This window comes from Rana temporaria, chromosome 13 (genome assembly GCF_905171775.1).
Source record: "Rana temporaria chromosome 13, aRanTem1.1, whole genome shotgun sequence".
Classification (NCBI taxonomy): domain Eukaryota; kingdom Metazoa; phylum Chordata; class Amphibia; order Anura; family Ranidae; genus Rana; species Rana temporaria.
The window spans coordinates 978,024-995,354 of NC_053501.1; the positions used below are offsets into that span (position 1 = coordinate 978,024).

Below are 17,331 nucleotides of genomic sequence, written 5' to 3' on the forward strand. Positions count from 1 at the left end.
CACCACATCCCAGCTCTCTCCTTGCTGCTCCCAACGCTGGGCTGACAGGAGTAGTGTTGCCCTTGTCACTACTCCTGTCAGCCTCGTAACAGAAGGAATGTGCCCCCATCCCTACAGTAAACCATTGCACCCAGGGCAGCCGTCCCTCCCGCCCACCCGTTGTCCAGGCCCTAAATCCAACTGATCACTCGGAGGAACAAAATACATTTCTAATGTTATGAAAAAGGGGGCCACACGCCCCCCCCAGGTCTTTCCTGAGGTCCTCCTGAAAAGAAGCAACACACACACACAGGTTCATAGAAAAGGTCCACCATTTAATAGAGTTTTATTAGCGTGACGTGAAAGCCGAAATCAGCAACCAGGCTTATTAAACACAGTGGCGTCACTAGGGTTGGTGTCACCCGGTGCGGTAAAACATGGTGTCACCCCCCCCTCTGTCTAGGCTGCCCAGCACCAAGCAGGCAGCGCACGGGCACGGGGCGCACCCCAAACCAGCCCCTGTAAATGATAGTATAGGGCAGTATAGTGGCAGGTTAGGGTAGTATAGAGTGGTATAGTGGCAGGTTGGTGTAGTGGGGTGGTATAGGACAGGTTAAGGTGGTATAGGGCATGTTGGGGTGATATAGGGTAGTTTGGGGTGGTATAGGGCAAGTTAGGGTTGCATAGGGCAGGTTGGGGTGGTATAGGGCAAGTTGGGGTGGTACAGGGCAAGTTGGGGTGGTACAGGGCAAGTTGGGGTGGCATAAAGCAAGTTGGGATGGCATAGGGCAGATTGGGGTGGTACAGGGCAAGTTAGGGTGGCACAGGGCAAGTTGGGGTGGCATGGGAAAGTTTGGGATGGTACAGGGCAGGCTGGGGTGGTACAGGGCAGACTGGGGTGGTACAGGGCAGGCTGGGGTGGTACAGGGCAGACTGGGGTGGTACAGGGCAGACTGGGGTGGTACAGGGCAGGCTGGGCATGTCAGCTAAAAAATAAACAACACGGGATGCTGTCACCCCTCTAGCGGGTGTCACCTGGTGCGGACCGCACCCCCCTAGCAACGCCTCTGATTAAACACCTGAATGGATGAACAAGTCTCTGCGTTGGCAGTCTTCTGCCTTCTCGTGAAATGTTACCCATCACTCCCTCCACTCCAAAAATAATACATCTGCGGCTCAGGAAGTGCAATGTGGGCGATTACAAGACTTCTTGTAGAAAACGGATCCAAAAAAGGCCAAAAGAATTCGAATAAAAGTCACATCACTTTTGGAGCCGGTCCGGCACGTCCACGCGGCGCACCCGGACCTTGGACTTGTAATGATACTCTTTCAAGTAGAGTTTCATAGAAGACGGGACGGGAAGGGCGTCGATGCCGTCGTAATTGGTGGAGCCGCAAATGACGGACCTGGAGATGTGCTGCAAGGAGAAGGGGAATGTCCTGTGGAGGGGGCTGGACAGGAGGGGCTCGAAGAACATACAGGAACTGGGGTCTTTGTAATGTTCTAATAAACCCGTGACATCGGGAGCGTGGAACACGCAGGGGTCATGGGCATCAAAGCTGAAGTTGTGGTTCCATTGTTCGATCCTGGCGTGGAGGGAACGGCTGTAGCGCCGGAAACTTACGGAGAATAGGTAGTCCTCTTGAGCAGAGTCCCTCAATAAGAATGTCCCCTCTGGCTTTCCTTCCAAGAGGGCCTCTGCTGCATATCTATCCATCACCCCCCAGTAGCAGGGGTTATTATTGATCTGGAAGAGGTCCGGCACAAGGCAATGGACGTAATCTATCTGGGTGTGGTATTTCGGTGGGGTTGCCGGGTGGAAAATCTCATCCTCCAATTCCCATTTGGATTTGTTCCTCTTCCTGGAGCTGGCACACAGCGCCAGGACCTCCTCGTCCGAGTCGCTGTCCTCCTTGATGCTCCTCACCGCCTTGGTGAAGGACTCCACCGAGCCACAGCTCGCCTCACAAGAAAAGACGGGCACGTCGGACAAGAGGTCCTCTCCGCAATCCGAGTTCTGCTCGGCCATGTCTAGCGGTTCTAATTTGGGGGCGTCTCTCACCACCCACTGCTTGTGCGACTGGTCGACCGGAGCCGTATGGCGTTTGATGAAATGCCAGCGGTAGGCAAGGTCCGATTTCGGAGGGAAGGGGCATTTGTCCAGCATTAGTTCGCTGATGTGGATTTTCCTTTTGGAAGACAATGCGGAGGAGTGGCGGCTGCTGCTGCACGTTTTTATCGGGAAGCATTGCCCAACGGCGTCCTGCAGTTTTTGTTTTAAAGACCTCCCCCCCAGCAGCTTGTGTCCGCAGGAGCGGTCCAAGTCAAGTTCAAAGGATGACGAGCAGCTGTGCTTCCTCTCTTGGCTTTTTGATGGACCTTCTGCTTTCTCCGACGCGATCTCAGCATCTCCATCAGATCCGTGTTTGTTCAACCAGGACAGCTTCTTACCGCTCCAAAGGTACCCGTCTTTCCTGTCCGCACTTCGACTGCGACTGCTTTTAGGTCTCACGTCAAGATCCTCAATCTTATCCTCCAGGTTTTCAGCCATCGTCCAATAAATAAAAAAAGTAGATCTACTTTGGATGGCGTGTGGTTGGTTGGCACGGCAGAGCTGGTCTCAGGAACTACCTGTATAATAAAAAATAAAAGAACAGGATTAGGTTGATGTACACAGGGTTGGGCTCCCTCACTAGACCACCTATGGCGAGAAGATAAGTCTACGTCATTAAAAAGACAGATTCTAAGCACATGCTTCACCCCTTCCTGCCAGGGCTGTCTTAATGCATGGGCACCCCCCAGGGCCGTCTTAATAGCATCATGGGCCCCTGGGCAAAGTAATGCTCTGGGGCCCCCCTACAATGATGACAGTGCAGGTAAACAGACATCGGCGGGCGTAGCGTATCTCAGATACACTACGCCGCCGTAACTTAGAGCGGCAGGTCCCGTATTCAGAAAGAACTTGCGCTCTAAGTTACGGCGGCGTAGTGTAAATGGGCCGGTGTAAGCCCGCCTAATTCAAAGTAGGCTGGTAGGGGGCGTGTTGTATGTAAATGATTCGTGACCCCACGTAAATGACGCCCTTAACGAACGGCGCATGCGCGCGCATGCTCAGTATCACGTCGAATTTTCAAAGTAAATTACGCCCGCTCAATGCTTAGTCGACGTGAACGTAACCTACGCCCAGCCCCATTTACGGACGGCTTACGCAAACGACGTAAAATACGACGCTGTTCGGACGTTTCCGACGTCCATACCTAACATGACTTACCCCTGCTTTATGAGGGGTAACTTTACGCCGGTCAGATGCCTTACGTAAGCGGTGTATCTTGATCCGCCGGGCGCACGTACGTTCGTGAATCGGCGTATCTAGCTCATTTGCATATTCGTCGCGGAAATCAACGAAAGCGCCACCTAGCGACCAGCGTAAATATGCACCCCAAGATACCATTTATCGTTTACAGGACCGCCGCCTGAAGAGATGGATACCTCGGTTGTGCAGCTGCTGCCGTTACCGAGATCTCCCTCTTCATAGTCGGGACGCAGATAGTCGTGCGGCGGCCCTTAATGTTTAATTCTATCAACTATTTATACTTTAATTCTTGAGAGTAGGGGGGCATAAATTGGGGCAGGCTGGTAGGGACCCCCAGAGCGTTACTTTGCCCAGGGGCCCCATGCAGGGGCGGACTGACAACTTATGGGGCCCCGGGCAATAGAAGACTATGGGGCCCCTGGGCTTACAGATGGCCAGGAGGCAGTGCAGAGGCGGGTCAGGCTGGTAGGGACCCCAGAGCGTTACTTTGCCCAGGGGCCCCATGCAGGGGCGGACTGACAACTTATGGGGCCCCCGGGCAATAGAAGACCATGGGGCCCCTGGGCTTACAGATGGCCAGGAGGCGGGGCAGGCTGGTAGGGACCCCAGAGTGTTACTTTGCCCAGGGGCCCCATGCAGGGGCGGACTGACAACTTATAGGGCCCCCGGGCAATGAAAGACTATGGGGTCCCTGGGCTTACAGATGGCCAGGAGGCAGTGCAGAGGCGGGGCAGGCTGGTAGGGACCCCAGAGTGTTACTTTGCCCAGGGGCCCCATGCAGGGGCGGACTGACAACTTATGGGGCCCCCGGGCTATAGAAGACTATGGGGCCCCTGGGCTTACAGATGGCCAGGAGGCAGTGCCCAGGGGCCCCATGATACTATAAAGACGGCCCTGCTTCCTGTCCAGGAGTAATTTCTCGCAAAAAAATATATGTATTAAGATTTTCACGTGTAAAAAAAATAATTTTTAAAAACCGCCCCGGTAGGTAAATGGTTAATTACCTGTATACAAAAAAAAAATTGTTTTTATATTGTGTTTCTGTAAAATAAAATCAACTTTAGCGTATTTTTTTTTTTTTTCTGAAATGTTGCATTTCATAAACCATTGCACTAATACTATATAATTAAAAAAATTGTAACTACTAAGATTTTATTCTCCAGGGTCTTTGCTTTCGGAAAATAAAGATTTTTTGGGGGTGGTTAAAGTAAAAAAATGAAAAATAAAAAAAAATAATAATAATATGCATATAGACAAAAAATAAAAAATTGCACAGGTAGTCAAATGGTTAATTACCTGTCTACTTCTATGGAATGTAAATAATGAGATTAGCCTTGTATCTTTTTTTCTGAGAGATCATTGGCTCTCATCTATTGATCTATTGAAGGGGAATTTCCCCGGCCCCCGGCGGGTGAGCTCATCGGGGCCAATAGAGGTTGCTTTACAAGTCAGGACAAGTCCGGGAAGCCCCACTAATAAATACTCGCCTGCCATTGGCTAAAAAAAGATAAAAAGAAGGACATTGATGAGTCACCGAGGAGCCACGTGCGATAATCGCCGAGGATTTCTGAATGGAGCCCCGCCTCCCAATTACCTCATTCATCATTCAACCACCATCCGCCTCTCGCTTCACAAAATGACATTCCCATTTACTTTGCTGATTTTATGCAAAAATCAAGAAATCTGTGAGATTCAGAGGGGGGGGGGGGGGGGCGGATAAACTGACAGAGGGGGAAAAAATCTTTTTGTTTTAAGATATGTGTGTATATATATAAAAAAGGTTTTCAAGTAAAAATAATTTAAATGAACATATTTAGATTTATATATAATGCACGGATTACTGTAAAAATGACACTGGCAGTGAAGGGGTTAACCTGTAGGGGGCGCTGAAGGGGTTAAATGTGTCCTAGGGAGTGATTCTAACTGTTAGGGGGCGTGGCTATGTGTGACAGGTCACTGATCGCTGCTTCCGATCAGAGGGGACAGACGATCAGTGACCTGTCACTAGGAAGAACGGGGAGGTGCTGTGTTTACACTGACATCTCACCGTTTTTCAGCTCCCTGACCTGATCACGGGACACCGGCGGACATCGAATCGACGAGTAGAGCCGTCACAAGTGTAAGGGGCCCCAGGGCCCAAGGAAGGCAGGACGGGTGGAGGGAAGCCGTGCTCTGCACCATAGGAACGATCTGCCAGCGTCTGCTGTTCTCGTGTCATTGAGCTCTTTACTGCCACCTTTGGCTACTATGTGCATGTGCACCCCTCGTGTGATCTGTACTATGCTTCTCAGCAACATGTCAGCTTGGGAAAATGACCTGGGACCAGGTAGAAAGATCTTTACAAGTGGGGCTATGAGGGAAAGGGAGGGGGGCTGTTTATGTACAGGGAGGGGCCAGAGGCTTGTGTGTGTACAGATTTGTGTATGCAGTGGTGTATTTTGGTTTTGTGCCGCCCTAGGCAAGAATAAAATCGGGCGCCCCCTCCATCTAAAACTGTCCCACCCCTTCCTTCTCAAGTGGCTATTTGGGGTCCCTGGGGGGCTGTGCAGGCCCCTGGTGGCTGTGCGGGGCCCCTGGTCCCTATGCGGGGGTCCCTGGTGGCTGTGAGGGGGCCCTGGTGGCTGTGCGGGGTCCCTGGTGGCTGTGCAGGGGTCCCGGGTGGCTGCGCGGGGGCCCTGGTTCCTGTGGGAGGCCTCAGGTGGCTGCTCTGGGTCCCGGGTGGCTGTGCAGGCCCCTGGTAGCTGCGCGGTGCCCCTGGTCCCTATGCGGGGTCCTTGTGGGAGGTCTCTGGTGGCTGTGCAGGGGTCCCTGGTGGCTGTGCAGGGGTCCCTGGTGGCTGTGCGGTGTCCCAGGTGGCTTCTCTGGGTTCCGTGTGCCTGGTGGCTGTGCAGGCCCCTGGTGGCTGCGCGGTGCTCCTGGTCCCTATGCGGGGTCCCTGTGGGAGGTCTCTGGTGGCTGTGCGAGGTCCCGGGTGGGGGGCTGACATATATACAGAATTGAGTGGGGGGGTGAGTGCCTACACGTGACGTGGGTAGTGAGAGCGGGTTTGGTAGGATGGCCCGTGGGCAAGCCCTGTGTAATGTTGGTGGTCAGGCTCAGGAGGGGGGGGGGGGGGGGTCAGGCCCAAAGCTGTGTTAGGGGCCCAAAAATTTCTGATGGCTGCCCTGCACACGGCGGCAAATTTACAGGGAACGTACCTGTACGCCCATTTGCCTGTCCGTACCATTCTTTTGACGTATATGTGTGCGCTGGTCCTTAAGTGGTTAAAAAAATAAAATGTGAAAAAGATCAGAAGAGTGATAGTAATAATCGGTAATGGGGTGACTGGGAGAGCAGTGATGTTGGTGTCGGTATAACATTCCCATAACACATCTCTACATTGATAATATTGGATACAAATAAATAAATATACAAACATATATATATATATATAAAACTATCGGTATATATTCTGTTTCATGGCAACCAAGGGCGATGAAGCCCGGAGACCTGATTGGTCGCTACAGGCAACATCCTTACCCTTCCTCCATTCCAGTCCATCCTGCTGCAGCCCCCCCTCCCCCATCAGCATGAGATTCCTTGGCGACGTCACAAATGCTGTGCAGATACACCAGACAGAGTTCCCGGATATGCAATGAGCGTTGTAGGAACAGATCAATACTGCTAATATTGTAAACGCAGGACTTTCTGGATCAATGGCAGGATGCTCGGGAGGATGCAGAAAACGGAGGGACAATGTGGAGGTTCAGAGATGTTTTCAGTTTGTGGGGGGGGGGAAGAAAACCTGTGTAGCCCCCAGACCCGCCATGAGAAGACAATCCTCAGCAAGGCCCAGTACAGGCCTAACTGGGGCTTGTAGGGGCTTAGAGATTGTCCTGTTCACCCCCAACTGTGGTCCTGTGGGTTGCTATATCTCAGTTGAGGTTACATTTGAGAAAGACTCGTCTATAGCATTAGCCTGTAATAACAGGGACCACCAGATGTCAATAACCATCCCCCCTCTGTGTGCCCTGGGAGCCCCTGGACCCCTGGAGGATGCCAAGAATGCAAATCTTGACTTTACTCCAAGTTGGAACTCGGGAACCTAACCCAACAAACGCTGCACCCCTCAATGGCACTTCAGCACCTTCTAAAAGGGTGGCCAGGTCATGTACCGTAGGCTCCAAACTGGCAATAGAGGTCCAGCCAACACATGGTCTTTAGCTGTGCTTACAGTGACCCTACAGACAATAAAGCGATCACCCAAAGTGGGGCACAGACACCAATTAAACATTTATAGTGATTTGCGGCACAGAACGAGAGTGAATGGAGATTAGAGCTGGCCATCGATGGGTAGAATTTCCAAGGAAGAGTCCTAAGCTGGTGATAGATAGAATTTTGATGGAAGAGTTATAGGAAAAGTCCTAGGCTGGCCATAGATGGGTAGAATTTTCGAAGGAAGGGTCCTAAGCTGACCATAGATTTCGAAGAAAAAGTCCTAGGAGGAGTCTTAAGCTAGCCATAGATGGACGGAATTTCAAAGAAAGGGTCCTAAACGGAGTCTTAAGATGGCCCTATGTAGTCATATTTCGAAGGAAGAGTCCTAAGCTGGACATAGATGGATAGAATTTCGAAGGAGGAGTCTTAAGCTATTGATAGATGGATAACATTTTGATTGAAGAGTTCTAGGAAGATTCCTAAGCTGGCCATAGATGAATAGAATATGGAAGGAAGAGTCCTAGGCTGGCCATAGATGGATAACATTTTTAATGGAAGAGTTCTAGGAAGAGTCCTAAGCTAGCCATAGATGGCCAGAATTTCAAAGTTATGCCTCGTACACACGCTCACATGGCCGTGATTTCCGGCCAAAAGCTCTCATCGCAGTTTTCCTGTCGGAAATCCCGGGCGTGTGTACGAGACATAAGAGTCCTATAAAGACTCCTAAGCTGACCATAGATGGATATAATTTTGATGGAAGAGTTCTAGTAAGAGTCCTAGGCTGTATATAGATGTATATAATTTCGAAGGAAGAGTTCTAGGAAGATTCCTAAGCTGGCAATGGATGGATAGAATATCGAAGGAAGACTCCTAGGAAGAGTCCTAAGCTGGCCATGTAACATATTTACATATTTCCAAGGGATGGTGCCTTTGTAGGAGTCTATGTGATTCCACGTTCAACCCCAACATATCGAAGGAAGAGTTCTAGGCTGGCCATAGATGGATGGAATTTCAAAGGAAGAGTCATGGGAAGAGTCCCAAGCTGGCCATAGATGGGCAGAATATCGAAGGAAGAGTCCTAGGAAGAGTCTTAAGCTGGCCATCGATGGGTAGAGTTTCGAAGGGAGAGTCCTAAGCTGGCCATAGATGGACAGAATTTCGAAGGAAGAGTCTGAAATTCTATCGATCTATTGCCAGCTTAGGAATCTTCCTAGAACTCTTCCTTCGAAATTATATACAGTACATCTATGGCCAGCTCAGGGCTCTTCCTAGAACTCTTCTGTAACGGTCACCACCGTTTACGATTTTCCCATTCCATCGCCCCACGACAGCTTATCCGACAATCCAGCCATTCCATTACATCTTCCATTAAAATTCTATCCATCTATCACCAGGTTAAGATTTCTCCTTCGAAATTCTATTCATCTATGGCCAGCTTGGGACTCTTCCTTCAAAACTCTGCCCATCTATGCCCAGCTTAGGACTCCTCCTTCGAAATTCCATCAATCTATGGCCAGCCTAGAACTCTTCCTTCGAAATTCTATCCATCTATGGCCAGCTTAGGACTCTTCCTTCGAAATTCCATCCATCTATGGCCAGCTTAGAAGGAGAAGTCTTAACCCGGTGATAGATGGATAGAATTTTAATAGAAGAGTTCTAGGAAGACCCCTAAGCTGGCCATAGATGGATAGAATATTGAAGGAAGAGTCCCAAGCTGGCCATAGATGGAGAGAATTTCAAAGTAAAAGACTTGGGAAAATTTGTACGAAAATTCTCACAACGATAATTTTGTCATTTCAAAGATTTAATTTGCTTTTAACATTTGATTTTGGAAAGAATGGACTTTACCGAACAAAAACCACAGCCCCCCCCCCCCCCACCCCCACCCTGCTCCTCCTCTAGTTGTCCCGCCACTGAGGTAGAAAACGATTGTAGATTTGCCCCCGACTAATAATTAAGAAAACGGACAAACTTTATTTTCCAAAGAATTTGTGTTTCGATTTTCTACCGATCTAAGGCCAGTTTTAGTAACTGAGATTATTATTTTTTATATCTGTACTGATAATGACCCCAATGGGGCATCTGGGTGATATGAAGGCCGCTTCCCTTCACCAAGGAACTGCCCCAGAAATCGCAGGAAGCCAATGAAATGTTTGAATCTAGAAATCAAAAGCACCACCTGGAAGTATTAGAGTCCGAAGTAGAGTTTTATTTCAAACATGTAATATATGGAACAACCAACGCGTTTCACACCGCCTCCTTCACCATGGCCTAAATAAAATATGAAATCAGCTGCTGACTTGGTGTTGTGGTTTAACCACTTCAATACAGGGAATTTTCATTTTTATGTCCCCCCCCCCCCCACAAATAGAGCTTTATTTTGCTGGGATTTGATCACCTCTGCAGTTTTTTTTTGTGCTATAAACAAAAATAGAGCGACAATTTTGAAAAAAAAAAAAAACAATATTTTTGACTTTTTACTATACATTTACAATGTGTGTGAAAAAAAGTAAAACATTTAAAAAAAAAAACAAGTGACCTAAAATAATTGCAACTGGCGCCATTTTATTCACCATTGCCTCTGCTTTCAGAAAATATATCATGCTTGGGGGGTTCTAGGATTTTTTTTTTTTAGGATAAAGCAAAAAAAATAAAACATTTATGATTTTACAATGTGTGTGAAAATAGTAAAAATAAAAAAATAAATCATGTGACATAAAAATTTGCAACTGGTACCATTTTATTCACCAGGGCCTCTGCTTTCGGAAAATATATTATGTTTGGGGGTTCTAAATCATTTTCTAGCAAAAATGTAAAATGTAATAATAATAAAAAAAAAATAAAACCACAATAAATAGCAGACTTTACAATGTTTGTAAAAATTGTTCCGGACAGGAAGTGGTTACAGCTCAACAGTAATTTGCACAGATGATGAAAAATGGGAAAAATATAAAAGTTGGGTCTTTCCCTGGGGGGGGGGAGGGGGAGGGATCTCGGAAGCGTCAAAAAACTATTTGTATCGCAAGAAAGCTTCTGGAAACCGAGAAACCGAACAATTCCACTTCATACTAGAGTGTAAGCTCCAAGGATCAGAGCCCTCAGATTTCTCCTGTATTGTATTTGTACCGTCTGCTCTCATGTTGTAAAGCACTGTGTGTATATATATTTTAATAATAATATATAACTCCTGTATAATAATAATAATAATAATAATAATAATAATATTATATAACTTCTGTATAATAATAATAATATTATTAATAAATTGCCGCTATATAAATCCTGTATAATAATAATAATAATAATAATAATAATAATAATAATATATGAATCCTGTATAATAATAAAAATACAAATCTTCCAACACTAAACTCTGGGGGCACACTGCTCTATATACCAAGCCCACCACACACACCACCATCTCACAGCTCTGTGTAACAAATCACGTTTCCTGTTGTTTTATATATATAACAACATTTAAAATAAATAAATAAAAATAAAATGAAATAAATAAAAATGGACATCACTTTTCTATGTTTCTATTTTCTGCCTTCTAAACTTTTGGTAGATCAACCGCCATTAAAGACACCGCAATATATATATATTTTTTTTATTTTTCTGGCTACAAAAATATTCCAAACAACAAAAAGTTTAAAAGCACAAAACCCACTTCCCAAATGTCGCTATTTATAACAGAGAATGTTTTTTTTGTGAAATTTCCATTTTTTTAATTTTATTTTTTATGACATATAAAATAAATAAATTAAAACTTAATTAAATAAAAAATTGGCATAATTTTTCGTGTCGCTTTATGTTGAGGTTTCCCCCTTTTTTGTATCTGTTTTTTTAATATTTATTTTCCATTTTTGATATTTTGTTTCCGTTTTTTTTTATATTTTGTTTCCGTTTTTGATATTTTGTTTCTGTTTTTTTTTATTTAGTTTCCATTTTTGATATTTTGTTTCTGTTTTTTTTTATATTTTGTTTCCGTCTTTGATATTTTGTTTCTGTTTTTGATATATATTTTTTTTTTATATTTTGTTTCCGTCTTTGATATTTTGTTTCTGTTTTTAATATTTTGTTTTAGTTTTTGATATTTTGTTTCCGTTTTTAATATTTTGTTTTAGTTTTTGATATTTTGTTTCCGTTTTTAATATTTTGTTTCTGTTTTTGATACGTTGTCTCCGTTCCAACTTCAAATAAAAAATATAAAAGAAACAAACTGAAACAACAAAAACAGATGGGATTTCCCTTCTTGTATTTTGTTTTTCATACGTTGTATCTTTTCAAACTTAAAAAAATAAATGAAATAAATATAAAAAGAAACCGATATAAACCTGTTGTTGTGGGTGATGATTGGGGAGCGGAGGGTCCCCGGGGGTCCCCGACGCGTCGGTGTGATTCCGGTAGAAGAATGGACACATTACAAGGACAGAAGTCCAGGAACACACCTAGTGTGGGGGTTGGGGGGACACAGAAATGGATACAATGTGGAAGGATGGAAGATCTCGGGGGTCTTACCTGGAAGATCGGCCCATCCGGGGGATCCGGAGAGACGTTAAGTCACCAGAGAGAGGAAGAGGGAGCGGAATATTGGATCAGCCATCAGAGGGGAGCAGATCAGAGTGAGAGGAGACATTTCCTGTCCACACGACTACATTACCCGACAACCCTCGGCTCCTCCCAGCATGCACTGCGGCTTAACCCCTCACCTCCCGGGACAGAGGAGATCTTTTCTTTGCCTTGCAGCTGGGGAGGAAATTTGTAACCGACGCAGTTTGACCTCCGAGGGCCGGTTCACGCCATAGAAACGCAGTCCGGATGCTTTTCTGCACGCGCATTTTTGGTGCGTTTTTGATACATTTTCTCCCCCTCCTCTTTATTCGTTAACCTTAAATAAGGGCATGTGCGTTGCAGTGCGTTTTTTATGCGTTTTAGAGCCGGTTGGCACTACAAAAACGCACTCCAGATCTGTTCCGGGTGCGTTTCTGCGTGTGCGCTTACGTGTTTTTGACGCGGTCCGGTGCGTTTTGATGCGTTTCCGGATGCATTCCAGGTGCTTTTTTTTTCTTCTTTTTTTTGGGCCGGTTCACTCCGCAAAAACGCACGCCAGATCCTTTCCAGGTGCTTTTCTGCATGCGCGTTTTTGACATGTTCCAGTCCGTTTTTGATGCGTTTCCGGATTCATTGAATTTGAACGCATACATAAGTCACGCCCGCATATGTAAACGGTGGTCGCACCACACATGTGAGGTATCGCCACGATCGTTAGAGCGAGAGCGATAATTCTAGCCCTAGACCTCCTCTGTAACTCTAACCTGTAAAAATGTTTAAATTGTCGCCTATGGAGATTTTTAAGTACCGTGGTTTGTCGCCATTCCTCGAGTGTGCGCAATTTTAAAGCGTGACATGTTGGGTATCTATTTACTCGGCGTGACATCATCGTTTACATTTTATCAAAAATTGGGGTATATAGTGTGTGTTTTTTTTTTTATTGAAATTCATTAAAAGTGTATTATTTCCAACAGAATTGTGTTTACAAAACGGCTGCGCAAATACGGCGTGATATAAAAAAAATTGCAACAATCGCCATTCTATTCTCTAAGGTCTCTGCAAAAATAAAATAAAAATAAAAATGATAAATGTTTTTTTTAAGGCATAATTTATGGGTTATTAAGCATTTAGCATTTTTTAAATGCACGTGAAAGCATCGCAATGGTGTAAACTCGGCTCTATAAAATGCATTCAGTATTTTAGAGTATGATCAAGTATAATAAAATAAGATATGAAATAGAAATAAAAAAACAAAAATATAAAAATAAAAAATATAAAACAAAAAATATATATATAAAAAAAACAAGATATAAAATAGGAATAAAATAAAAAAACAAAAATATAAAAAAAAAGAATAAAAAATATAAATAAAAAAATAAGATATAAAATAGGAATAAAATAAAAACAAAAATATAAAAAAAAAGAATAAAAAAACTAAAAATATAAAAAAATATAAATGGTTTCTAGCAAAAAAATATTGATTTAAACTTGTAAACAAAAAGCACCAGAAAAAGCCCGGTCTTCAAGTGGTTAAACTGACCACGAACGCATGTGCAAGAAAAAATAATGCATTTTTTTTTCCCCCTTATAATTTTTAATGTTTTCTGGATAATTTGTACAAACAAGAATCATACAGAAGGTGCCAAATAACACTTATATTGGAAGAATGGTAAATACAGAATGTGCGGTCTATGTGATAATAATAATTTGTAACATAATATTAATTTTTAATCATGGATGAACAGTTGGACCATTTATATTTCTATATTTTTTCTTTTTTATTCTTTATTGTTATATATTTTTTGTTTTTATATTTTTTGTTTTTTATCCTTTATTTTTATATTTTTTCTTTTTTTATCCTTTATTTTTATATTTTTGTTTTTTTATTTTATTCCTATTTTATATCTTATTTTTATATTTTTTCTTTTTTATCCTTTATTTTTTATTTTATTGCTATTTTATATCTTATTTTTATATTTTTTCTTTTTTATCCTTTATTTTATACTTTTGTTTTTTTATTTTATTCCTATTTTATATCTTATTTTATTATACTTTATCATACTCTAAAATACTGAATGCATTTTATTGAGCTGAGTTTATACCATTGCGGTGCTTTTCATGTGCATTTAGAAAATTACAGCACGCTGCATTTTTTTATTACTTTCATTATCAGTCAGTGAATGGTGGACAATGGAGGGGGGAGGGGCGAGTGGGGGAGGGGAGGGGATTATCTTTCTCTCTTTTCTAAATCTGTAACCGGAAGCCCCTCAGACTGGAATAAAGGCTGAAAATTCCGACCAGATGGTCAGTGACCGGGAAATGCCGCGGGCAAAGTTCACACATGATCTCATTAAAGGGAACCCCCCCCCCCCCCCCCGTGTGAGTCACAGTACATGGAAGAGAACGTCCCCGTCATTCCTAGAACCCCCTCCCCCCCTTCAGTCTTGCACAGGTGCACCAGCTCCTCCCCTTCAGTCTTGCACAGGTGTACCGGCTCCTCCCCTACAGTCTTGCACAGGTGTACCGGCTCCTCCCCTTCAGTCTTGCACAGGTGTACCGGCTCCTCCCCTTCAGTCTTTCACAGGTGTACCGGCTTCTCCCCCTTCAGTCTTGTACAGGTGTATGGCTCCTCCCCTTCAGTCTTGCACAGGTGTACCGGCTCCTCCCCTTCAGTCTTGCACAGGTGTACCGGCTCCTCCCCTTCAGTCTTGCACAGGTGTACCGGCTCCTCCCCTTCAGTCTTCCACAGGTGTACCGGCTCCTCCCCTTCAGTCTTGCACAGATGTACCGGCTCCTCCCCTTCAGTCTTCCACAGGTATACTGGCTCCTCCCCCTTCAGTCTTGCACAGGTACCAGCTCCTCCCCTTCAGTCTTGCACATTACTTGCACTCCTTCTTCTGCATTCCCCATAATATCAAAAAGTTACAAATCCACTTGTAAGGGAGGAAGTCCCTTCTATGGACTTCATCAGGTGATTCCATCCATGGACTTCATCAGGTGATTCCATTCATGGACTTCATCAGGTGATTCCATCCATGAACTTCATCAGGTGATTCCATCCATGTACTTCATCAGGTGATTCCATTCATGGACTTCATCAGGTGCTTCCTCCCCTTCAGTCTTGCACCGGTGTACCGGCTCCTCCCCCTTCATCAGGTTCTTCCATCCATGTACTTCATCAGGCCATTTTTTTCTATGGACTATGTCAGGTGCTTCCTTCCATGGACTTCATCAGGTGCTTCCATCCATGTACGTCATCAGGTGATTCCTTCTATGGACTTCATTAGGTCCTTCCTTCTATTGATTTCATCAGGTAATTACTCCCATGGACTTCATCAGGTAATCCCTTCTATGGACTTCGTCTGGTGCTTCCTTCCTATGGACTTCATCAGGTAACTCCTTCTGTGGAATACTTCAGGTAATTCCTTTCTATGGACTTCATCAGGGGAGTCCACACATGGACTTCATTAGGGGGGGTGCTTCCTTCAATGTACTTAATCAGAACCACGGACCCAGGACTGCACCTGCGGGGATCTGCCAGTAGGCCCCCCCCTTAAGATATAAGAACCTCTTCTAGAACATCAGTTTTGGGTGGACTTGCCCTTTAAGGTCCTGTCCACATCAGCAACGCAACACAGGGTATTGAGCCCTAGGGGCATTGGTCCAGTGTGGAATCCCAAATGCACCTTCTCACCCGCTGTGCACGGCAGGAAATGCTGCATGTACATGTGCTAGGAGGAGAGAGCAGAGTGACAAGGATATGAGCTCATCACTGCGCTGCTTCTCCTTTCACTGTCCAGTCACAGGCTTGGGGGAGGAACAAGGATGACCTGGGCTCAGAGTAAGTGGTTTGAACAGTAACCAGTCAAGAGGGGGGACCCCAGATCACCACCAATAGGCAGTAAGGTGGACGTGTCCCTTTAATGTTCTGTCCGGAGAGATTCAGACCCTGCGAGACAAACAATCAGCCGCCTCACTGTGCAGACGGAACAACGAGCCATTGTGTGACGTCACATCCTGCCTCCGGAAAACCACTGCCCCGCGTGTGCGCCGCAACAAAGACATCACAGAGAGGAAATGAGAGGAACATTCTTCCCACTGATCACCAATGTAAGGGACATTCTTCTCACTGATCACCAATGTAAGGGACATTCTTCCCACTGATCACCAATGTAAGGGACGTTCTTCTCACTGATCACCAATGTAAGGGACATTCTTCTCACTGATCACCAATGTAAGGGACATTCTTCCCACTGATCACCAATGTAAGGAACATTCTTCTCACTGATCACCAATGTAAGGGACATTCTTCCCACTGATCACCAATGTAAGGGACATTCTTCCCACTGATCACCAATGTAAGGAACATTCTTCTCACTGATCACCAATGTAAGGGACATTCTTCTCACTGATCACCAATGTAAGAGACATTCTTCTCACTGATCACCAATGTAAGGAACATTCTTCTCACTGATCACCAATGTAAGGGACATTCTTCTCACTGATCACCAATGTAAGGGACATTCTTCCCACTGATCACCAATGTAAGGGACATTCTTCTCACTGATCACCAATGTAAGGGACATTCTTCTCACTGATCACCAATGTAAGGGACATTCTTCCCACTGATCACCAATGTAAGGGACATTCTTCCCACTGATCACCAATGTAAGGGACATTCTTCTCACTGATCACCAATGTAAGGGACATTCTTCTCACTGATCACCAATGTAAGGGACATTCTTCTCACTGATCACCAATGTAAGGGACATTCTTCCCACTGATCACCAATGTAAGGGACATTCTTCTCACTGATCACCAATGTAAGGGACATTCTTCCCACTGATCACTAATGTAAGGGACATTCTTCTCACTGATCACCAATGTAAGGGACATTCTTCTCACTGATCACCAATGTAAGGGACATTCTTCTCACTGATCACCAATGTAAGGAACATTCTTCTCACTGATCACCAATGTAAGGGACATTCTTCCCACTGATCACTAATGTAAGGGACATTCTTCTCACTGATCACCAATGTAAGGGACATTCTTCTCACTGATCACCAATGTAAGGGACATTCTTCCCACTGATCACCAATGTAAGGGACATTCTTCTCACTGATCACCAATGTAAGGGACATTCTTCCCACTGATCACCAATGTAAGGGACGTTCTTCTCACTGATCACCAATGTAAGGAACATTCTTCTCACTGATCACCAATGTAAGGGACATTCTTCTCACTGATCACCAATGTAAGGGACATTCTTCCCACTGATCACTAAT

The 17,331-nt window shown here is 44.8% G+C and overlaps 1 protein-coding gene across 1 annotated transcript; it reads right to left on the minus strand.

The window, feature by feature from the left end:
* Positions 1 to 974: 974 nt before the first annotated feature.
* Positions 975 to 12,183, minus strand: SOCS4 (suppressor of cytokine signaling 4). Its single transcript, XM_040332258.1, has 2 exons — positions 12,011 to 12,183; positions 975 to 2,610 (listed from the first exon to the last, which is right to left on the minus strand). Exon 2 carries the CDS (start codon positions 2,528 to 2,530, stop codon positions 1,241 to 1,243), a length of 1,290 nt encoding a protein of 429 aa, XP_040188192.1. The 5' UTR covers positions 2,531 to 2,610; positions 12,011 to 12,183; the 3' UTR covers positions 975 to 1,240.
* Positions 12,184 to 17,331: the final 5,148 nt, after the last annotated feature.